We start from the raw sequence: 24,382 nt of genomic DNA, 5'->3' as shown, positions 1-24,382 counted from the left end.
ATACCCTCCAGTTCCATCCACGTCAAAGCAAATGGTGGGTATTTGTCGTTTCTAATGGCTGAGTAATATTCCATTGTATACATAGACCACATCTTCTTTATCCATTCATCTTTCGAGATGGACACCGAGGCTCCTTCCACAGTTTGGCTATTGTGGCCATTGCTGCTATAGACATCGGGGTGCAGGTGTCCTGGCGTTTCATTGCATCTGAATCTTTGGGGTAAATCCCCAACAGTGCAATTGCTGGGTCGTAGGGCAGGTCTATTTTTAACTCTCTGAGGAACCTCCACACAGTTTTCCAGAGTGGCTGCACCAGTTCACATTCCCACCAACAGTGCAGGAGGGTTCCCCTTTCTCCACATCCTCTCCAACATTTGTGGTTTCCTGCCTTGTTCATTTTCCCCATTCTCACTGGTGTGAGGTGGTATCTCATTGTGGTTTTGATTTGTATTTCCCTGATGGCAAGTGATGCAGAGCATTTTCTCATGTGCTTGTTGGCCACGTCTATGTCTTCCTCTGTGAGATTTCTCTTCATGTCTTTTGCCCATTTCATTATTGGATTGTTTATTCCTTGCTGTTGAGTTCAATAAGTTCTTTATAGATCTTGGATAGTAGCCCTTTACCTGATACGTCATTTGCAAATATCTTCTCCCATTCTGTAGGTTGTCTTTTAGTTTTGTTGACTGTATCCTTTGCTGTGCAAAAGCTTCTTATCTTGATGAAGTCCCAATAGTTCATTTTTGCTTTTGTTTCTCTTGCTGAGGCTTAAAATTAACTGTTTTAAATAATTTTATTTGCATACCTTGCCCAATTGCATGCTGGTCATGCTCCAGAACTCCTATCTTGATGTTTGATTTGATCTTTCCCCAGAGGCTAACTGGACTTCATTCCTGGTGTCGTTTAGTGAATTTAATCTGTTTTATTTGTGAAAAGGCATCTTGAACAGTGGGCATAGAAATCCTTTCTCTGCTGGTCTTGTCTCTTGGCTTTGTGTGTCCTTGAGCTACAAGAAATTGCTTCCTATCTAACCTTGCCCAAATCTCTTTTATGGGTGCTCTGATCAGGGAGCAGGAGGGAAAAAACCACTACGGGGAAGTGTCTATCCCTGGAGAATTGCATAATCTAGTACCAAATAATTGCCGGTGCATTAAGGATGACGATATTAATTGTATAAAGGGAATACCCCATTTGGAAATAAAAATATATCTAGATTTAAGAGGGACTAATGACTTCAAATAAAGGTGTTATGGGGATCCCTGGGTGGCGCAGTGGTTTGGCGCCTGCCTTTGGCCCAGGGCGCGATCCTGGAGACCTGGGATCGAATCCTACGTCAGGCTCCCGGTGCATGGAGCCTGCTTCTCCCTCTGCCTGTATCTCTGCCTCTCTCTCTCTGTATGACTATCATAAGTAAATAAAAAAAATAAAAAAAAATAAAGGTATTATGTCACTATTTTTGAGGAAATTGAAACAATAGGATTATATTGTATGAATTTGCTTTGTTAGTGAAAATTAAAAGCGCCATCCTGGCACTAAATGCATGAAGGTGACACCAGCCCTTGTAGTCACCTCCAGCAAGTCCACACTGAATGGAACCCAGACAACAGGATCTTTGAGTGTGCACTGAAGGTGTTGTTCAGATGGTTTGGTTGGGTAGGATATGGTACTTGTTTTATAGTTTATCCAAGTAACAGGTTGTCTATCAAAATAGACCTTGTTAAACTTCTAGAGGCCTTTGAAAATTGTAGGGAGATGATTCTAAACATGGGAGCAAGTATCCTGCCTTGAATCAAGTACATATATGCAGCAGAGACTGTAGACCTATCTACCACTCGAGGTCTAGGTGAATTAGCCCTCTATTAGGCACTTCACTTAATCTTTGAGTTTTAGAATTTTTTTTTTTTAAGAGAGAGAGTGGAGTGAGGGAGAGAGAGAGAGAGAATCCTAAGCAGGCTCCACACCCAGCTCACAGCTACCCTGGGACTTGATCTCCTCACCCCAAGAGCATGACCTGAGCCACCTAGGCGCCCCTGATTTCTAGACTCTTAATCTGTAAAACTGGGCAGACAATCTCGAACCCGAATCTCGTATTTTTGTCGCAGAAAAAATACATCCATGAAAATATATACATGAAAACACCTTGATGTGAAAAATTAAAAACAAGTGTGATAGTAGGCACAAAGTTACAACTAAAAAAAAAAAGTATGCATCCACCAGTAAACACAGGAAGGGAATGTGATCTAAAGAGTGAAATTCACATTTTTTAGATTCTTGTTCCTGTGAAACTAAGTCTACCCTAAACATTTTGCTAGATATCATATAAATAGAGCAGCAATGAGCGTGCCAGGCCCGCTTTCCCGCAGCAGTTTATTACTTTTTTGGGTACTTTCTAAATTGGGTCTTTCCTGTTTTAGAGATGAAGACAATAAAGAAAACTACCCCGACGCCCGGGCGCTCCTAGAGGAGCCCGGGCCGCCCTGCCGCGAGCCGCAGCAGCATGTAGAGCAGATCCTGCAGGTGGACGGCGCGCTGCGACCCAGCATGGGCAACTTCAAGTCCAGGAAGCCCAAGACCCTGCTCAAGGCGGAGAGCGCGAGGAGCCACGGAGAAAGTCAGGTAACGGGCTCTCCTTCCTCAGGCCTTTGCTAAGTGGGTGCTTCTCCCGCGGGGCCACCGCTCTGGCAGCAGGTGATGAGTGAGCTGGATGGGTCAGTGCGCCCACCGCCGGCCTGGGACGCGTGGATGGCACTCCCAGCGCCGGGGACTCCGCAGACTGGTAGTTTAGCGCCCTTTCAAACTAATACCTTAAACCCTGGACTTTGACTTTGGCTCCCAGTAGCTGCTGCATTCTTGCAGGGAAGAGTGGAGGAGGATCTCCAGCCATCTTCACTTACCCAGGTTATGTACCTCTTGCCCCAGACTTGGAAGTTTCTTGTCAGCAAGTCAAAAGTCCCAAGTTTACCCAGAGCCACTCACTTTAGCCTGCCTTTTAGTAGCTTTGGGTAAATATTCAAGTGCACATGTGCGTGTGTGTGTGTGTGTGTGTGTGTGTGTGTAGTATCCAGTTCTTTGAAATCTTGGAAGTTTCTTGTCAGCAAGTCAAAAGTCCCAAGTTTACCCAGAGCCACTCACTTTAGCCTGCCTTTTAGTAGCTTTGGGTAAATATTCAAGTGCACATGTGCCTGTGTGTGTGTGTGTGTGTGTGTGTGTGTGTGTGTAGTATCCAGTTCTTTGAAATCAAGAAGTGTTTGAATGAATGAAACTTTTTTTCCAACTTGATTTGGGTAGTACCTTTATATATTATAATTTTTCAAAAACTCTCTCTAGTTGTAGAGGGATGTTACAAAAAATGTGATGTTTTTAAATCTTAAAAAAAACGCCTCATAATTTATGATGCCTTTAAAAAATAGATTGAATATAATCCACTTTTATCTTACTAGGAGGTTAATGAGATTATACTTGTAGTGCACCTAACACAGTTTTGGGGGCATGGATGCTTCATTAATACTAATTAACTTTGCTTTTTTTTTTTTTTGTTAAATTAAACCTTAAAAATAATGTGGGAGGTCCTACGTGTAGTAGATTAATTATATAACTTTAAGTCCAGTCCTCTAAAGCAAATGGACACCAGGTAATCTCCCTGTTAGAAGAACTTTGGTTGAATATTTTATTTGACCTTGTCATTTTCTTATTTGTCTTATGATTTTTATCTTATTACTCCTTGGCATTAGGACCTCTTATTTAGTCAGTTAATTTTGCAATAAAATGAAAGTGCCCTCTGCATTCATAAAGCTATGTTGTAATCATTTTAAACTGAGTTGTTTCAGAAAGAAGTGAATGCAAAATACTCTTTGAGTTATGATAAACTGAGACCCTGCCTATTACTGAGTGCACCCAGCACTTAATCTGATTAGGAGTGTGGTGCTGGAGAGGATACAGATACTCCACTGCCTGCAGAGTGTGATGCAGAGCCTCAGGGAGGCTCTGATCTTGAATTCCTCCTTAGGGTTGGTCACCTGACACTTTGGGCATTAGTGCCTTCTTTCTTGTCATCCTATAGCCTGGTTCTCAGAAATTACACAGTTGTCACTTGTTATAAGGTGGGCATGTCATTCCAATCCATTGCTCACACACACAGGAAGATTTCTGGAGAGATATATGCCTGTATTATCTTTGCTTATAGTACAGCATTGGAATCCTGGGTTGCAGGTAAAATTTCCAGTTCATTCCTAACATCTCTATCCACTCAATGAGATCCACCTCCTCCAGTGACTAAGAGAACTTTGATAATATTTAGATCTTTCATATTTGGGAGAAATTTGAAATATATTTCATTCTTCCTATTTTCTTTGGGGAGAGAGAATTAGCATTGGTTGACTATTGAGCAAAAACTGAATCTATAAATATCAATAAATAATATTGTTAATAAGATCAGCTTACACGTATTCAAGCATTTCCTGTGTTCAGGCATGTAACATGTTTTACCACAATCCGGTGGAATGGGTATTATCTTTTTCTTCAAATGGAAAAACTAAGGATTAGAGGGATTACATAACCTCTTTAAATAGATTAGGAAGAATTTGAGTGGAAGGTCTTTTCCATAAAAGCACAGTGTTTCTAACAAAAGGTATGCAGATCTTCCAACTATAAGTCTAGTGATTTACCTAGCCCTTTATACTACTCATATCTTAATTTTTATGTAAAACCCATGATTTCACTTTGGAATTTTTTTTTCCTTTGCTGAGCTATTGTGCTGCTAACCAGTAATTACTTATTTAGAAAAGATTACTTGGGGGAGAATTTTTTAAGTATATATTTTTCTGCCTTAAAGCTTTATGATATTGACCACAGAAGCTAGACAAATGTTTGAGTAAATGTTAGCTCCATAGGATGCTAGTTTCTTAAGGTCATCGATTCAGTCCTCTTTGTCTACCTTTGGATCTGTAGCATTTGATAGTCACTCAATATTATTTCTTGAGTAATTTGAAACTGGTAAGAGAGGTATATATATGATTGTGTCATCTTTTTTTGTGTGTGAAATATAAGTGTGATCTTATGCAGTTGTGAAAATTTACATTTAAAAGACTAATAAAAAAAGACTATAATCATGACTTCTATAGATATGAGATAAAGATGTATCAAAGATTTTACTTAAATTAGTAATTAATGAGGGAATCAATAAGATATTACAACCAGATCAAAACAGAATGCAAAGTATGCATATTTGTAATCTGATAAGAAATACAGAAATAAATTTACAAATGGACACAAAATTGGCAAAACTTATAATATCCATTGGTGATAATCAGTTATTGTCCCTTGGACACAAGGAATTATTTGCTTGCCATCAATATATACAAGTTCACTTCTATGTCTACAGCCTTGTAAAATAGCCTAGTCATAGATAGAAGCAAAGATTATCCAGAATGAGTTAACCAGGGCATCCGTTAAATTTCAGTCATTTATAGTTTTTCTTTACATTCTCCTCCTCCCTCGAGGGTCATAATAATCTCAAAGAAAGGTTATTCTTAATCACAAAATAAGGCTAGTCTCATTAGGTTTGACTTGAGAATTTACATAGGTATAGCAAGAGTGTTAATTTACCATATAGGCCTTTTAAAGCATGCTTTGCAAAATCGAAAGCCATTCACTATTGAATAATTACAAAATTAACTTTTCTCTGGGAGTTTTCACAAGGATCTCGGATTGGACTTTTAGTGCCTCCATTATTTGAAATCCCAAGGAACTAAATTCAAGAAACTCTCTCCACTATATTTCAATTGCAGTACCTATGCATTTGGATATATTCCTCTCCTGAGGTCCCCAAAATAACATTAGGTTTCTAGCTTGGCAGGAAATGACCATCTTTACCACCTGTAAGTTTGGACCCTGTAAGCCAAATAGCAGGCCAGTTATCCTAGGAGGCCTCTGTAGGCATTGGCTTCACAAGTAAAGCCATATTTGTTCCTTAAAAGTGGCCTGTTCTATCTGATTCAATGAAAATCATTCTCAAGATGGCATTCCAGTCAAGATATTGGTTGCATAACAGATTTTTCAATTTTATTCTGGAAAAAGGAAGACAGGTTATTATTGAATATATGAAATAACCCCATTGTAATGAAAAGTAAGGATACAGGGTGAGTTTCTGAACTCTGGGATCAGTGAGACTCAGATATAGTTTTTAAATATTTCATTTCAGTTTACACGAATGAAACAGTTTTAAAATACAAGTTTTTAAAAAATTATTATTAATCACGTATGGTGAGGGCAATAAATGAAGATGACTGCCATTTGAAAAGATTTCTACTCGTAGGTCTGAAGAGGAGAGGGAGCATGTCATGCCATGCAAGGCCACAGAGGGAAAACACCAGGGATGGTCAGGAAGCAGAAGGAAAAGGTAGAAAGCAAGGCCTGTATGTGGTTTCCATGGGAAAATGAAGGTGAGACAGATAAAGCAGTCTAAGGACTGACTGGTTGATTCATTTCAGTAGACTCTGAGGGATAAGGACTCTCTGGTACCTGGTTCAGATGATTAGGGCAGAGGAATATTGCCTTTCAGAGTATATGAGCCAGATAGAAGAGAGTTGGTTCCAAGTTACTCTGGGTTAATTAGTTTGCATGTGAAAGGTTCTCTCCTGGGCAAGTCAATTATGTTCTAAGAATTGGGTAGCCCTAGGAGAATTTATTTCCAAGTGAGTGTGGCTCCAGAGGCTAGAACATGAAGAATACAGAAAATAATAAAATACAGTTAATATAAGAATCTACTCAGTTGTGAGGTGAAGTAGAGAAAAGGACTTTCTTATAGATCCAATAAATCGAACATCAAAATAACAATATTCCAAACAAATAACTACAGTAAAATTTCCCTTATCAGTCTAGTCCATTCAGTCTGACACAATTAATTTTTGTTCCTGTTGATCTTGGGTTAGCAGAAGCATAAAGCTGTCAGCTTCCATAAATCTTGACTCAGCCCAGTGGTGTCATCCGATTCCTGTACCCAGAGTCTGTTCTTGAAAATGTCAACTGTTTGAAGCATCTGGTCCTTTACCATGGGACTGTTGAAAGTATTCTTTGTTGAAAACACAAACTCTGGCTTGAAGCTGATAGTAGAACCTGCAGGCAAGCATCTAAGGAAAACAAGCATGTATAGATGACAGAAACTGAAGCTGGTCGTGATTAATTTATGAATCGTTTTCAGATGTGAAAAGTCTGATGAGAGCTCATAATAAGAATAATGAATAAATGTGACATGCAAAACAATAATAAAATCATTGCCCTCAAATTAGAATGTTTCAAAGGATAAACAAGTAAGTCTATTTTTAAAGAAGTCAGGGAGTTTACTTCTGATTTTACAAAAATAGATGAGTGCAGTTTTTACAGAGGGAAAAACCTGGACTTATAATAATCCTGAAAGAACATGCCAAGAATGTAAAGCAAAATATTCATTAAGTATGATGTAGGTCCTAGACGTCTGCATTTTTATTAAACTCCATAGGAAAATCTTATGTACACCTCTGATTGAAAACCACTAGCCTGGACGATGCTAGATTCAAATGGAAGAAGTAAAGCTGTGAACAAGTCAGCATTTTAAATAATCACTATAATTATTTCTGATAATACTATAGTGTTGTTGGCTAATAGCATCAGGCAAAATGCCACAAGGACTTGAACAAATATAGAAGTTGATAGAGCTATTTCATAAGAGTTTCAATCAGAGTAAATGTAACATTAAGCAGATTTACAATGCACTGTGATAGACACAGTGGTTCTGTTTGTAAAGCTGGACTTAATTTGGGGGACCTGAAGCTTATGCTTCAAATCCTGCCCAACCCTTGTTGTCACCATCAAGACACAGTTCTGACTGGTTTGTTCTGATCATCATTCCCCAAAAGCACTTGTGAAGACTCTGTGGGCACAACCTTTATGAATTTAAAAACAACCCAAATTGAAGCTGAAGGGAACCATGGTAAATGTTTAGCTATTGCCATTTTGGGTTCTCTTGTCACAAACTTTGTCTTCAGCACCCCAGAGTGGATATTCAGTCTGGTCCTAGCCAGGCTGGGAATGGGAATATGGGTAAGGGATAATGGGCCAGATAGTATCCATTGAAAGTTTTAATCTTTCATACCTTTCTGATCAACCCCAAAGTCAGATTCAGAAATTTTATCTTAGGAGGATCAAATTCAAATCTCACTCTGAGCAACTTTTCTTTAATCCTGGTCTTGCCATTTCTCTGAGGAGACCTGGATGAAGTAGCAGAATCAGAGGTTTTGTGTGCATGTATGAATAATTAATTACAGTTTTACACCCACTATACAGGAATGATTTAAAAGAATAAAGCTTTAAATATATTTGCTGATCCAATAAAAGTCCAGCAATGAGGAAGATAATGCAAGAATGTCATCAAATAATTAAATATTAAAATAAGGAGACTATTTGAACCATGATCAATTGCAATTTTCCTTTCTGCTTGTTTATCCCCGTCTTCCTAGATGGTAGGATATTAAAAAATAATGGCTTGGAAAGGAAACATTCAATGATTTGTCTCCTGAAAGGTCAGGTTTTATTGATGCTTTGATATGATTAACTTGAAGATAAAATAGGAATCGTGAGTTTGTGTTAAAGCAGAAATTCTTTATCAAAGCAGTTTATTACTCTTTCTAGGAAGGAGAACTTATTGAAGGCAATAGATTATATTTGTTGTAATAGTTTGTGATATATTACACAAAATATGGGGGGTAGATAAAATGGGTGAAGGTAGTCAAAAGTGTAAACTTACAGATAGAAAATAAGTAAGTCCTAGGGATATAGTATACAATATGGTGACTATGAATATTGCTAAGAGAGTAGATCTTAAAAGATTTCATACAAGAAAAAAAACTTGTAACTGTGTATGGTGATGAATGTTAACTTGACATTGTGGTGATCATTTCACAACATACACATATATTGAATTATTATGTTGTACACTTGAAGCTAATACAATGTTATATATCATTTATATCTCAATAAAAATGTAGATGTGCCTTGTTATATCTCATTATGACTAGCAGTGTCCTCTGGAGCTTTCAGCTTTCCCCTTTAGGATATCTGGGTAATTTGTCATCTTGGACAACTTTGGGGTTGATTTACTATGAGACTCCCTCCACAAGTATTTTCTGTTTATTGTGTGTGACCACCAGTCTTGATCAGATTTTCCTGTTCCTGGTATAATATCTACCATTTTTTTAAAAGATTTTATTTATTTATTCATGAGACACATAGAGAAAGAGACAGACACAGGCAGAGAGAGAAGCAGGCTCCCTTTAGGGAGCCTGATGTGGGACTCGATCCCAGGACTCCGGTTTCATGCCCTGAGCTGAAGGCAGACACTCAACCTGAGCCACCCAGGCATCCCATATCTACCTTTTTCTAGGACTATTTGTTTCACGTTAATTTCTTGTATTCATTATTGCCTGATTAACCAATAAAAATGTGCAAACCTGCTATTTAATATAAAGTTCATATTTATTGACATTCTTCTATGAATTAGAAGTAAAAACATCCAGTTTTTGAAAAGGCAGTAGATTATGTATATTGTAATGTTTTGTGAAAAATTAGAAAGAATTCCATAGTACTATAGTATTAATCCCTAACAACATGATTTGGGGATGGTTGGACTTGACTAATGGGATCAACTTCCTGTATTGGACCTCATAACTGTCCAGAGGGCATTTAGATTTAGTGTTGGTAGATTAAGTCTTACCATCTTCACTCCAGACCAGCTGGCATCAGGCAGTGCACCAACCTTCTGTCCTCCCCTCTGGTGGCTATTTCAGCAGAAGACAAAAACTTAGGAGGCTGTATAGAGAGCATTTCTGCAGTGAGCTGTGTACTGCAATCATGCTGCTAATCCACTTCCTTGGGGAGACCAGCTGTTCCGTCTGGTGTACATCAGCATTACGTTTCCTCCATTTGGCTCCAGTAGATGTGTTAAGAGGCTGGAAAGGAATACAGGTCTGATTGTGAAATCTGCATTTTAATTTTTCTGCAGAAATGAAAACCCCTAAACACTTTTCAGGCAAAATAACCTAACTATGAAGTATTTACTATATTTCTGTTTTTGGAGGGTATAGGTCTACTTCTTTCTGTGTTAGACTCTAAAAGTCAGTAGTTAATTCTGGATTATTCCTCACCCCCCAAGGAACTAAGATTCTGTTTCTAATTATAGATCTACTTTATGTACATTTTTCTTAATGTGTTACTGAACCACTAAGCAAGTGCAAACTGTAAAGCAAGAAAACCAGTACAGCTGATTGACTTTGAAATTGAGAGCACTGGAAAGCTAAAATGAACTTCAAATAGAATTTCACTTGTTTTTAAGTGATAGGAAGACGTTTCAGTTCTGAATATGCCTTTGAGGGCTTGCTTTTTTGGAGTGTGTCAAAAGGATGAGTTCATTGTGCGTCTAACTATTGGCCTTAGATATTTGTTTTGACATGTGAGTTTGTGCTACATTATTTCTCTTGTATGATTTTGCAGCTGCAGTTTAGAGGTTTTACTTCAATTCCTGTTATAGATTTTTGGGAGTATTTTTAACTGGTCAGAAAGAAAAGTGTTCCTCTGGGTTTATCTTCCAAGTCATCCTTCACTTCTCCAAGAGTAAAATGGTTGAGATTCAGGGAGGACAGAAATCTGAGGAATTCAGTGTCTTCCAAAGTGAGGCCATATAAGTTAATTTTGGGGTTTCTGGTTTCTCATGGTGATCAGATTCTGATACTCCTCTTAAATTAATAACCAATCTTGTTAAATGACTAAGCTGAAGGAGAAAGATATTTTTAGAAACCTGGAAATCTGTAAAATAACTTTTACTTTTTTTTTTTGAAATATACAAATATATTCTGCCTAAATACTGTCAGAAAGGAATCTTAGAATTTTTATTTTTTTTATTTTTCTTTTTAAGGAATCTTAAAATTAAGCAATGTGACTTATTTGCCTGGGCATCAAATCTCAAAAGTTAGAAAAAAAATCACCCAGATGGAGTTTGTGTTCAAAACAACATAGCTGGTTTGAGAAAAGTTTACAAGCAATGGGAAATTTGAGTTTGGCATTGTAGTACTCAGATCCCTATTATCTAAGTAATAGTCCATCTATGATGGAAGTTACAGAAGAATTCCCCTTAAAAAAATGAAGAAGGTATTGATGATATTGGTTCTTTTGAACCAATTTGTAGCAACAGAAAATAGCAAGAACTGATCTCTATTTATATGCTGCCTAGAATATTTAACAGATATGCAGATGGCACCCACATGGAATGGCTCTTAAAATTGTCCTGTTATGCCTCTCCCTCTGCATCTTTGCATCTTTTGCATAGATAAATAAATTCTAAATTAAAGAACTTCCGATTTTCATGACATTGTTCCAAAAATGATTTCTAACATTACATAGCTTATAAATTCAGCCCATAGTCAAGACCTACCAATGCATAGCATAGAAAGAAGAGTAACATCCATGGGACATCTTTGTCCCTCTTGGAACCTGCTGCCCCTCTATGGGGTTCCAAGTCTTGTCCCTCTACTATGTAGAAACTTTTAAGTAAATCCCAGGGCTAAATACTTGAATGGTAGAATAGTGAGGTAATGAAAAGCATGGTCTGTAGATCCAAATGGTTATGGATTCAAATTCTTTTTCAGCCACTTACTTCCTCTATGGTTTTAAGCATTTACTTACTAGCTCTTTAAGTGTTTGTTTTTCATCTATAAAGGAGAGATGGTATTTTGTGCCTACCTTAAGAATTTGTTGAGAATTAAAAGAGATGACGATATAACGTTAAACGTTCAACAAGTTTCAGGGGGCTAAAAATTGTGTATAGAATGTTTTAAAAACTCATTTGGCTAGATATGCACTGAAACCTCAAAAATTGTATTCCCCCTGAGTTAGGCCAGACTGTGCTTTGCTGAAATAACAAATAATTCAAAACTTTAGCAGTTTAAACAAAAATACATGGTAGTTAAAACAAAAGTACACTTATTGTATGTTACATATCCTCATTGGTCACCAGGAAGTGTCTGATCATGGTAGTCAATTAAAGACCCAGACTAACTAAGCAATGTCGGTCTTGAACATTGCTGGTTTCAAAGTCAGAGAGGAAAAGGAGCTTTGGAGAGTTTCTGCACCAATAATTAGAAGCGTCAGGCCTGAATCATCATATGGTATTTGCGTTATTTGCTAATTGGCCAGAGCTGGTCATGTGCTTCTCCCCTCACTGTAGTTGCATAATACAAGAGACTGACTGGGAAGTACAATCCTGCCAGTGTACCCTAATGAATTACTAGTCAGCAGCACTAATGACTTCTACAGCTTCTACTACTTCTACAGCTTCTAGCATATAACCTAAAGCAAGAAGAAGTTAATTGGTCTTTTGCTCTTCTAGCCCTTTATAGTACTGAAGTATTGTTATTAATGTCAAGGACTAGAAGAAGAAGATTAATTAGGCTAATGAAGTATCACCAAATACATACTGTTATTGTTTTGAGCAGAAATTTGAATTTTCTACAAGTACCCTTTCTTCAAATTAAATACCTTCTTCATTATTGTCAGGAAAAAAAATTGGTTTAGTTACCGTTTTTTTTTTTTTTCTCTCTATTGTCAAGTGAAATTTCAGAGTTCACTAATTTTATTATTTTCTTTAGGAATAATTGTGCTTTTACTCTTGCCAGAAGATTGTAGTGACTGGATTATGCCCGCTAAACCTATGGTACCATGATTAAGGGACATTTAAAAATCCCATCCAAAAATAATACTTCCTATAGAAAGTGGATTTGACAATTTGGATATTGTCAGATGTGGGAACTGAGTTTCTGCATACACACAGATATGCAAATTCACATCTTCATGCACTTGGTGATATTTATCCAAGAGCAGGGTGTTCTTTAGGCAAAGAACACAGCTTAGCAGGGACTTAGACAGCCTATTTTGGAGCTTGGAAGCAAAGCTGGGAAGTCTGGATAGCAGAAACATAATGAACTGACATTTCGGGTAACTAAGGATTGCCAATCCAAACTTTATCAAACATGGTTAAATATCACTTTGGGACTGAGACATAACATATCAACCTCAAGCCTGCAATTTTGGGCTCCATATTTTGCAAGACATGTAGCTGCCAGATAAAATATGGGATGCCCAGCTAAATTTGAATTCCAGATAAACAAGGAATAATTTTGTAGTGTAAGTTTCCCATGTTGATATTGTTTTGAATAGAAATGGGAGTTTTGTGCAAGCAAATATCAACATGGGACATACTTATAATGCAAAATTATTTATTGTTTGGCATTGAAATTTAACTGGAAATGATTTGTTTTTATTTACTAAATTTGTTCAACTCCGTCAAGAATGAATGGCGTGAACATCTGACCTCACTTACCTTCTCCCATGAAGATAAAAGTAACCAGTTGTGCCTATAGCCTGATACATCAGGATGTTTTTTTATTTGCTTCAATCCTTCTAGAGTAGGAAAAGAAGGCATAGGAAGGGAAGTCAGCAGCTTCTCTAGGTCTAGGAGAAAAACTGTAGTCATTATTTTATATATTTAGCATCTGAACAGCATGGAACACCCTGGAAAAAACAGTCCACTCTCTAGGGATAATAAACTCCTAAAAATTGGATAGAAGAGAAAAAAAAATTGAAAATCTGCCCTTGAAGTCTGAAAACCATTTATTCCACTGGGACCTACTTGCCATGAACAGTGGCTGTCATCAAGCCAATAGAAAGTCTGACTTTGATGAGCCAGTTTTTGTGTTTAAATCATCAAAAACAAACAAAAATCATCAAAAACAATATAACTAATGGAAGACACAGACAACAAGAGTGTCATATTTTAAGCATTACTCCTACGGAGTTAAGTTGCCAGACAGGGGATTGCCACCATGAAAACTACTGCTCTACTGAGGCCAGTGTCATACACAAGGATGGCTTTACTATTTTGAGCATTTTTTTATTATGTGGTTGCCTCCAGACCCAGATACCTGGTGGTCTTTGAGTCATGATGGAACTTTGCCTTACCCCTCAATAAAGCCCAGCTTAGTTTTGTTATGAATCTTTTTTTTTTTTTTTTTTTTTTTTTAATAGCTGAGCCCTCTGCAACGTCTACGGTTCAATCAGTTGTAGCCACCATTAGGGGGTTTTTGTAGAAACAGAGATGTTCGACTCTGCTTCTCTTGTTCATTAACACTTTGAACTACAATATTATGGCTGCTTAGCTTGGTAATGTTGCATGTGCCAGGGACATCTCCAATGTTAGATTTTTAGACTTTTCAGCTATAACTAACATTCAGTAACCAAAGGAATACTGCCTAAGTTTAAAGCTCTCTCAATCGGTACTTCCATGTTGTGGGGACGTGGTTGGATTTTAGTGTGTTGTGTTTTTTTTTTTTTTAAGAGAGAGAGATACACAAGTGGGTAGGAACAGAGGGAGAGAAAGAATCCTAAGCAGACTCCATGCCTAGTGCAGAGCCTGACATGGGGCTCGATCTTACAACTGAGATCATGACCTGAGCCAAATCAAGAGTCAGATGCTCAACCAACTAAGTCTCCTTGATGCCCCAATTTTAGTGAGTTTTAAGCTAGAAAACACTAACCATACTGCAAGTGTGACCTACTAGACTTAAAAACCACCAGAGGAAAATCATGGGGCTCTACAGGAGGGTGAGATTCCCTCCCACCTCTGTCAGTTTCTCCCTCAGCATTGCCACAAACTGAAACTGACACTTAATTTAGGAACCAGAGAGCCTTGTCCTCTGAGGACCGGATATTGCTCTCCCTGAAGGACAAAGGGATTGAACAGAAGGCTGAATTAATTTAGCTCTGAATAAAAGCAGGCAAATACTAATGATTTAGGGTTCCTTTTAAAATATTGCTTATTGTTTTACTGGTTACTAATAAAGACTTTGACAGCTGTAGCCATTTCTACCTAATGTGAAATGTCAAGATGGAAATAGAGATAAAAGAAAATATAACTCCCTATTAAATCTCTAACTATCCCACTTCCACCCATTGCTAAAAAGCAGGGTGGGAACTCAATGACTGGTTTCTACTGTGACAAAGCATCTGGAAGAACCAGCATCTGGATGTTAGAGCCTTTCCTGAGCCATGTACAGGATAGGAATCTGGTGAGCTCTGTTGTAGCCAATGTATATATGTGTAGCAAGAAGGCATATGATCTACTCTCAGCAGCTTCCAAGGATACAATATATATTTTTTTAAAAATTTTATTTATTTATGATAGGCACACAGTGAGAGAGAGAGAGAGAGGCAGAGACACAGGCAGATGGAGAAGCAGGCTCCATGCACCGGGAGCCTGACGTGGGATTCGATCCTGGGTCTCCAGGATCGCGCCCTGGGCCAAAGGCAGGCGCTAAACCGCTGCGCCACCCAGGGATCCCGGATACAATATATTTTATAAAGATTTTATCTGCTTATTTGAGAGAGTGAGTGAGAGAGAGAGAACACCACCAGGGAGAGAGAGAGAGAGATAAAAGCAGATTCCCCTGCTGAGCAGGGAGCCTGACACGGGGCTCTATCCCAGGATCCTGGGATCATGATTTGAGCCAAAGGCAGACACTTAAGTGACTGAGTCACCCAGGCACCCCAAGAATACATCATATTAAATGCAGTGACCATGTGCACAGCTTTGTACTGAGTGCCATCTATAATAATCATTTAATTGTCATGTCTACCTTAGGTGCTGGTACTCATTCCTTTTCACAGAAAAGTCCAGTAAATTATTCAAGGCCACGCAAATTGAATGACTAACTTAATGGTATTCCTGGGTATTACTTCTTACAGTTGTATTAAAAATTGATTCATGCTTTCTGTTGATTTGGGGATGGATTAAATATGTGGGTACCTTAATACACACACCAAAGAGATTATCACAGATTGTGGATGTGTCTAGGACCTTGGAGGATAAGACCTGGCTGGGATCAGGAGAAGAAAAAGGATTCCTCTCATTTGTTGGGATATTTTTAAATAAAGGAATAAATTGCAGATGGATTTCTTACTGCACTTGCTGAGGAGTGATGAGAAGGAAACAGAGATATTTTAATAATGTGTCTTCGCCATTAATGACAGCAGAGTGCTGTGGTTTAGTTATGGTTTGGTATGTTTCATATGACTTAATTTTTTCAGATGGTATGGGAGTGCTTTCCTTAGGAGTGGTGATTGGGGCAGTCCTGTTTGGGTATATGCACGTAAGCAGCAAGTGGCAAAATAATCAGCTGCTTGTTTCCTGCAGCTGGTGTTTCTGTTAGGGTTTTAGGATTCTGGAACATTGTCACCTTGGGGGAGATGAGGCATGTTGTCAACCAACTTTTAGGATTGGTAATTGTATCAGGAATGGAGAATTGGCTTCAAAGTAGTTAGAAACCAGGGGGAATGTATTCTCTTAAGCCTTGCTTTCTTACCATCATGGATGCCAGGTGTCATTGACAGTTTGTGCAGGGTGTTGGATTCATTGTTGACTTTGGCCATGGCTAGATGGCAAGATACAGAGCTTGTTGACCTTCAGATCAGGTTTTGAACTACTAGATGATTCAGGCACTCTTTCTGACAGCAGATATTGAGGCCTGTAAATGAGAGGCCCTGAACCACTCAGCATTACTGTGGCACCAAGTGGGGAGACCTGCTGCTTGTTCTTAAGGTGAGTGTGCTGTCATTAGGGCCACAGCAATAGCAACACTCAGCAGAGTCCTTTCTGTGTGCTGGGTAAGAGCTGGACCTCAGCTGCCATTCTCTTTGAGCCGGAATCTCAGGGAGGCTCCTACAGTTCCCCATCTATGAAATGAGGGATAGTTGCATCTACCAACTGATAAGGTTCAAGAGTTCAATGAGATAATCCTTGTAAAATACTTACTGTAAGGCCTAGTACATAGTAAGAGCTCAGTAAATGTTAGAATGCTAGCTATTCCTGTGGTTACTGTACTCTAATATATTGTCCCAGTTGTGAGAGTGAAAGGTCCCTATCCTCTTAAGGGGAAGACCAGTTGTTGTGTGGTTACCAGTAAAGATCAGAACCTGTTCCATGGCTGGTACAGTGATCATTCACACTTCTGCCAGCTAGCCCATCTGCGACCGCAGCTCCCACACCCACCACCATACAAGGTTGTAAAGTCAAACTGTCAGGAGCAGCTTAACTCTAGTGATACACTTCTGCAGGTCAGCCAGCCAGCAACACTTGTACTCCAGCTCTGCTTGTGCAGCTGGAGGTCAGCTGCTGCCTAAACATGTCAGCTTCTGGACATCTCCCAGGCCCTGAGCTCTGAGGGTCTCCCAGCCTTGTACAAGATTAGCACTCTGCTTTTCTCAAGGAGACCGCCTGATGATGTGTAGCTCTCTCTTTCTTTAGTAAGCAATAAATGCAGTTTTTTGTTCAGGTGTTGCATGGAGCCCTCTTCCTTTCACAACGGAGAGATGTCTAATGTGCTAAGGGATCACAAAGATGGGGCTGTCTGCAAGCTCCCACAAAAGGTGAGTTTTGGTTCAAGTCATGAAGTGGGAGTTATTGAAGTCCAGAAAAATTTTGGAGGGGGGGAGGTTTTCTAATTTGAGGGAATGCATCATGAGTGGAGACGTGAGTGATAATGGCAGTGGTTGAAGAGCTGCCACCTAATTAGTCATCCCTGCACTCAGGGTGTGTGTAGGGTGGGGTGTTGGAAACTAGACTGGAACAGTTTGTAGGGCTGGAGTGTAAGGGCTTTGGATTTCATCCGAAAGAGTTTGCCTCTTCTGGTGCTTCTCGAACATTTTTCTCAGTTTCTGAATTCTAACCTCAGAGGACACTGAACTTTTACCATAAGAGGGAGTTTCTTTGAAATCTGCCTATTGGGGATGTTTGTCATTCTTTTTTGGCTGCCCAGCATCTGAACTCTGTTTTTGTGCTTGAAAATTTTCCCATAGGAGGGAAAAAAGCAGGATCTGTTTTTCTTTTTTGCACTATACAAACTGAAATGCCAGCTTTTCTCCAGCCTCCCTTCCAGCTAGGACATGGGCAGAACTTGTTGTGGGAATGGATGTGGCGAGAGGAGACCTGGTCATGATGGTGGTGTGTGTCACTAGTGTGTGATGTGAGTGTGAGTATTGTACACTGTAGAGCTGACCACGTTTGATCACTCCTACGATTCACACATTCCCCAAATTTTAAAATTGCTGAGATTAAAATCAAATTAAAATTTAAAATTGATTAAAATCAATGTTGTGATAGATTTTGATGAACAGCATTATTTATTTTTTTCCTTAAAAAATAAAATAATAACTTAATGGTCTTAGAGTCAGCAACATCAGAAATGCAGACTGCTCATTGGAGGCAGAAGTGTCCACGTTGGACCAGTTCTGAGCACAGTTTTGGCCTCAAAGCCTCATGGCTAGTTCTCCAGCCATTTGGGTTAGTCTGTAAGCTTTCTAATAAGTTCATGATTTGCCTAAATTAGATAGACTTTGTTTCTGTTGTCTGAAACTAAACATCTTGACTGGTGTACACATGTCATCTTAAAAAGTTATACAGGGCAGCCCGGGTGGCTCAGGGCAGCCCGGGTGGCTCAGTGGTTTAGTGCTGCCTTCAGCCCAGGGTGTGGTCCTGGAGACCTGGGATGGAGTCCTATGTCAGGCTCCCTGAATGGAATGGAGCCTGCTTCCCCCTCTGCCTGTGTCTCTGCCTCTCTCTCTCTCTCTCTCATGAATAAATAAATAAAGTCTTTAAAAAACAGTTATACAAATGCTGATTATTCATATAGCTGTTTTAATGGAAAAATGATTTTTTAAAAAGATTTATTTATTTATTTTACAGAGAGAAGGAGAGCACGTGTGAGTGAGTCAGGGAGGGACAGAGGGAGAGAGGGAGAGAGGGAGAGATAATCTCAAGCAGATGCTTCACTGAACACAAAGCTCACCTGAGGCTTGATCTCATGGTCCTGAGACCATGACCAAGAGTCAGGTGCTCAACCCACTGAGCCACGTGAGCACCCTGGAGAAAGAATTTTTTTCTCTAAATCTTCACTTAAATTTGATGTCCCAGAAAACTGTGTCATGTTAATAATTCACAATTCAGGTGAAATTATGGAGAATGTGTCCAGTGTGGCCCTCTGCAGCTTGTGGGCCCACCCTGGCAGCACAGCACCTGAAGGCTGGCTTTCCTGTGCCTGGGACTGGACTCAGAGGGAGGAAGCACCGTATGGGTAATGAAGATACTTTAACTCACAGCGTGACCAGATTCACAGAATTGCTTTCTTCACTTATTCACCTAGTTACTCCCCCGAGGGTGGGGGTGTGGGGAGCTGGAATCCTGTCTCCCTTCAGGGTCTCTTTTATCTTAAGCTTTATGGAAACTTGTTCGGAGCCTGGAGCTGTGGCTTTGGGCTTTGAAATGCCAGATATATTTTGTGCTCCAAATGCTTTTGAGTTCACGTGTTCTGGGCATTAGTTCATTCTTTCTTCATTCTGGATAATTGCTGGGTTTCCAAATTGAAAAAACCAAAAAACCAAAAAACCAACTTCTTTCAGGTTAAAAACTTTCTCAGCATGCGTGGTATTACAATTAGTATTTGAGTTTAATAGATCATTCTTAGACTTTTCCCAGGTCTGCATGCAAACTTTCCTTGGGTTACCTTTACTTAGAATATTTAGTTCAGCCCTCATGTATCATCTACTCTTATTATGTAGAAGGAAGCATGCTTTCTAAATAGAGACAATCTTTGAAGCAAAAACTTTATATACCCTATTGTGGTTGAAGAGCCTGATGAAAGACTTAGAAAAAAAAACAGCCCTAATCACTGTTGATTGGGAAATTAGACACAGAGATTGGGCAGCATTTGGTAAGACAAGATTCAGTCTCTGAGGAATTGGTCCTGTTTTGTGCTAACATTGTAGATGGAGATCTTTGAAGAGGGAGCTAATATTTGCACATTTGTGGGATTCCCCCCAAAGTCTCATCCCTGGGGCATTACTGAGGAGGCTAATATCAAAGACCAGGCATCTTTTAACTACAGTACTGTTATAATAGATGAAAAGCCATAATGGAAGTGAACATTAGGCATTTATAAGATTCACTATTTTTGATATGTCTATTCTCTTTAGATAGCTTAGAATAATTTTCCTGTCAGGATTTACTTTCTTACTGCTGTTAATTTATTTTTAATTTGAGATAGTATAGTACATAGTATTCCATTTTCACTTCAGTTTATTTTAATTCCAGTTATAAAATGCTTTTTAAAATAGGTTTCTGTGCAATTAAAATCCCTGTAGGCATTTCTGGTTTCTGAGATAGTATTACTTCCCTTCCTTCTTCCACTGCCTTCTGCAGCCTCCCTCAAGAGAAATCCAAAAACCAAAACCAAAACCATATATTTTAAAGAGGAAGGCAGGGATCTCATACTTCCACCACTTATTTCTCTTTCTCTTTAAAGATTCTATTTTTAAGTAATATCTACACCTAACATGGGGCTTGAACTTCCAAACCTGAGATCAAGAGTCTTGCAACTGGGTCAGGCACCCTTTCCACCAAGTCTTTAAAAGGAGAATGTTGGAATGACATGATTCTCTTATGGGTTAGCTATTCCCACATTTTGTGAGAACAATTAGACTTTCTTAATAGTTCTCAATGGCTCAACAGAGTGAAAGACACATACCCCTTGTTAACACAGGAACATGGTTGGAGTCCAGTGTGGAAAGCCGTGTAACACTCTGGTCCAGTGCTGTGTTTTGTTCAGCACCTGGATGGAGTTCAGTGTTCTATAGGAAGTCCTAAAGCTTTCATTGGCTCAGAACTTATAAGAAAATATGTGGGCTAAATTTTATATGACCATCTTCTATGAAGAATTGTTAGACTTAATAATATAGACAGAGAAACACTTGAAACTCTGCCTATTTCCAAGTACTTAGGATGCCCTCATTTAAGAAACATACTCGATAAGTTATGCTAATGGATGGGAGAGCAGTCTGAGAAGTTTACATACTGCAAATGCAAGCTGCTGTTGGTATTTGGCAGTTTCTTATTTATTCAGTAAAACAGCTGTTCAAGACCCTTCCCTGGGCCAAACTCTTAGCCTCATTCCACTTACAGAAATTAACATGCAGGCAATGAGAAGCTGGCATTTCAGTAAAAATATTTTGTGGTTCCTATTTGCCAGGAATTCAACTGGCGTTTCCCTTAAATTAGTCCCAATCTTCAGGTTTCCCAAATCTACCAACAGCTCCTCCTCAGCATTAGCCATTGGTGCTCAGTGGACATGTTATGACTGAACGAATGAATCAACAAATATTTTATACAGTGCTGAGGCACTGCAAGAGGATGAAAAAAATGCAAGACATAGGCATTCTCGCTTGGGGTACTTACATTTTAATGTGGGGACATGAACCAAGAACACAGATTCTGCATATACTGCAAAGCAAGGCTATACAGGATTAAACACCAAGGGGATTGAGAGGAGAGTACAGAAAGGAGAGAGACAGGACTGTTTGATGTGGCCTCAAGTCATCAGATGAGATGGTATTTGAAAGGGACCCCCTAGGACTCATGGCATGTGGTTTGGACTCCAAAATTAATGTGCCCCCAAAATCCATCTATTGAAATCCTGATCCCCAATGTGATGGCATTTGGAGATGGAGCCTTTAGGAGATTTGTGCCCTTGTAAGAGGAGAATGAAAGAGCTTGCTTCTCTCTCTCTCTGACATGTGAGGGTACAGCAAGAAGGCATCTATCTGCAAACCAGGAAGAGAGCTGTCACCAGGAACCAAATTGGCTGGCTCCTTGATCTTCGACTCCCAGCCTCCAGAACCATGAGGAATAAATTGCTGTTTAAGCCACTCCATCTATCGCATTTGTGTTATAGCAGCCTGATTTGACTAAGACAGGATAGAAATAAGATGGGATATAAATAAGGCATCCCTGGAATGAGGAAACTGCTTTGAGAGAACAAAGAGTGTGAATGGAGGAAAGGTCCAGGCACAGAGGAGCTCCTCATAAGATATTTCACATCTTGTGGTGCTTTTGGGGCTTATTGATTTGATTATACACTATTATTATAGAAGGTAGGAAATAGGGAAAAATCTGCATTGACTTAGCAAAAACCTAGAAATTATTGTCTCCTCTCTCCCTCCTTCTCTCCTTCCCTCCCTCCCTTCATTTCCTTCCTTCCTTCCTTCCTTCCTTCCTTCCTTCCTTCCTTCCTTCCTTCCTTCCTTCCTTCCTTCCTCTTTCCTTTCCCCTTTCTCTGTTCTTTCATTTTTTTTTTCCCTGACTGTTGATCTATTTTGCTTGCCAGTATAATTGCACAGCCTGGACTATCCCTGGCACTGTAGAAAGAATTCAGTAAATATTTGAATAAATAGCCACTTTGGAGCCACAGAGTTTATTAATAAATTAATAACTAGAATCAGAACTAGAACTAGAAGCCCCCGCCTTTGCCCACCTGCTCACCGAGTGTAGAGCTTTCTGAGTTTGAGGATCCCTAATTCTCCTTGTACCTGACATTAGTGGAGAAGCTTGAGGAGCTGGGGTAGTATTTGTGAAGTTAATTTTGGATTTTTCTCCTGACTGCTTTGGGAGCAGAAGAATAATTTGAGTTTTGCTAAACTAAATAAAATAAACAAGAAGCATGTGGAATGAAACATTGAGGAATATTTAAAAGCAAAGAATAACAGACTTAGTTTAATAATTTCAGAAAATAACATGGCTGAGATACCATATCATCAAACTGTTCACTTTCTCAGTGAAAAAGAGAATAAAGAGTGGCTTTTCCTAGGATGGTAATATTCTGTAGTAATTAGAGTTATTTAAGGAGTTTACATCTCAGAGGGAAATGACACAAAATATACATATTTAATTTACATTAAAATAATAGAAATTGGCACTTCTGATTCTTTAGATTATAGTAATCTTTTAAAAAATAAAGAATAAAATCTTTTGAAATAAGTCACTACCTTCTGTAATAGGCTGGAGAAGTCATGTGGCCAGGAAGGGAATAGAGACTTAATGAAGGTGCCATCTGGTTTTCATTCTTACTTGTGTGCTGTGAATATGACCACACCCTGTAGGAAGGCTTCGTCTCATGTTGCCGTATCTGCAGGTTCTGACTCACTGCTGAGTTGACCCTTTTGGTCATAATCTTTTTATTCTTTGCTGATGAAACTTTATTAAAGCTTAACATAAATAGACTGTAAGAAACAGTGGCCCCTATTTTAAAGATCATTATTTAAAACATCTCCAGGGGCACCTGGGTGGCTCAGTCAGTTAAGCATCGAACTCTTGGTTTTGGCTCAGGTCATGGTCTCAGGATCCTGTGATGAAGCCCCATGTTGAGCCCCAAGTTGGGCTCTACACCCAGTGGATAGTCTGTTCCAGGAGTCTTCTCTTCCTCTCCCTCTGCCCCTCCACTCAGTTGTGAGTGCACACTCTCTCTTTCTCTCTAAAAAATAAAAATAAAAAAAAAAATAAGTCTTAAAATATATACATATATAAGATAAAACGTCTTAAGATGGAAGTCATATGGTTGAGTGCATTTTTATCATTTAATATTTCTTTTATTGCTTTACCTTAATTTTCCACCTCAGACAGTTAACCATCTGCCTTCAGCTCAGCTCATGATCCCAAGGTCCTGGCATCAAGTCTCACATCAGGCTTCTTGCTCACTGGGGAGCCTGCTTCTCCCTCTGCCTGCCATACCCAGCTGCTGTGCACTCTCTCTCTCTAACAAATAAACAAAATCTTTAAAAAACTTTTTCCATGTAAACTTAAAATCTTTTAGTATTCCATTAAATTAAGACATAAGTAGGGTCAGGCAATCAGCTTCCTTTTCTCTGAATTTTTGTCCCTTTCTTGGACTTTGTAGTCTTCTATTCATTTGTCTGTCTCTTAAATGCTTTTAAAATCAAGTATTCTTATTTTAAGTTATAAAGGTAGTACATACTCATTAAGCAATTCAAGCAATAGAATAGCTTATAAATTAATGTGTCCCACAAAAAAAAAACAAAAGTACACAATTACACACACACACACGATCTTCCCCTCTACCTCTCTCCATGAGCTTTTACTGCATACGCCATTTTCCAGCTTGATTTTTTTAAAAAAGAGAGAGAGAAAGAGCACATGAGTGGGAGGGGAGGGGAAGAGAGAGGGAGAGAGAGAGAGAGAGAATCCTAGAGCAGACTACCTGCTGAGTGAAGTCCCATGCTAGGGTAGATTCTAGGACCCTGAGATCATGATCCCAGCCGAAACCAAGAGCCAGTCGCTCAACTGACTGCACCACCCAGGTGCCCCTGCAGCTTGATTTTTTATTTAGCAATGTATCATCAATACCATAAATATTGGTGTCTCTCGGCATTCTCTTTTCTCTTGCTGCATGTACTGAATGGTGTCACT

The 24,382-nt window shown here is 39.0% G+C and overlaps 1 protein-coding gene across 10 annotated transcripts in view; it reads left to right on the top strand.

The window, feature by feature from the left end:
- Positions 1-24,382, top strand: part of FAM13C (family with sequence similarity 13 member C) — a 251,300-nt gene that overhangs the window by 113,700 nt on the left and 113,218 nt on the right. For all 10 annotated transcript variants that reach the window (XM_072823165.1, XM_072823164.1, XM_072823163.1 and 7 more), the window contains one exon: positions 2,412-2,613. In XM_072823165.1, coding sequence (XP_072679266.1) covers positions 2,539-2,613 — 75 coding nt within the window. In that variant the 5' untranslated portion in view covers positions 2,412-2,538. The remainder of the gene's footprint in view (positions 1-2,411; positions 2,614-24,382) is intronic.

The sequence above is a fragment of the Canis lupus genome, chromosome 4 (genome assembly GCF_048164855.1).
Source record: "Canis lupus baileyi chromosome 4, mCanLup2.hap1, whole genome shotgun sequence".
In the NCBI taxonomy this organism is placed as follows: domain Eukaryota; kingdom Metazoa; phylum Chordata; class Mammalia; order Carnivora; family Canidae; genus Canis; species Canis lupus.
This window is presented reverse-complemented; position numbering and strand designations above follow the sequence as displayed.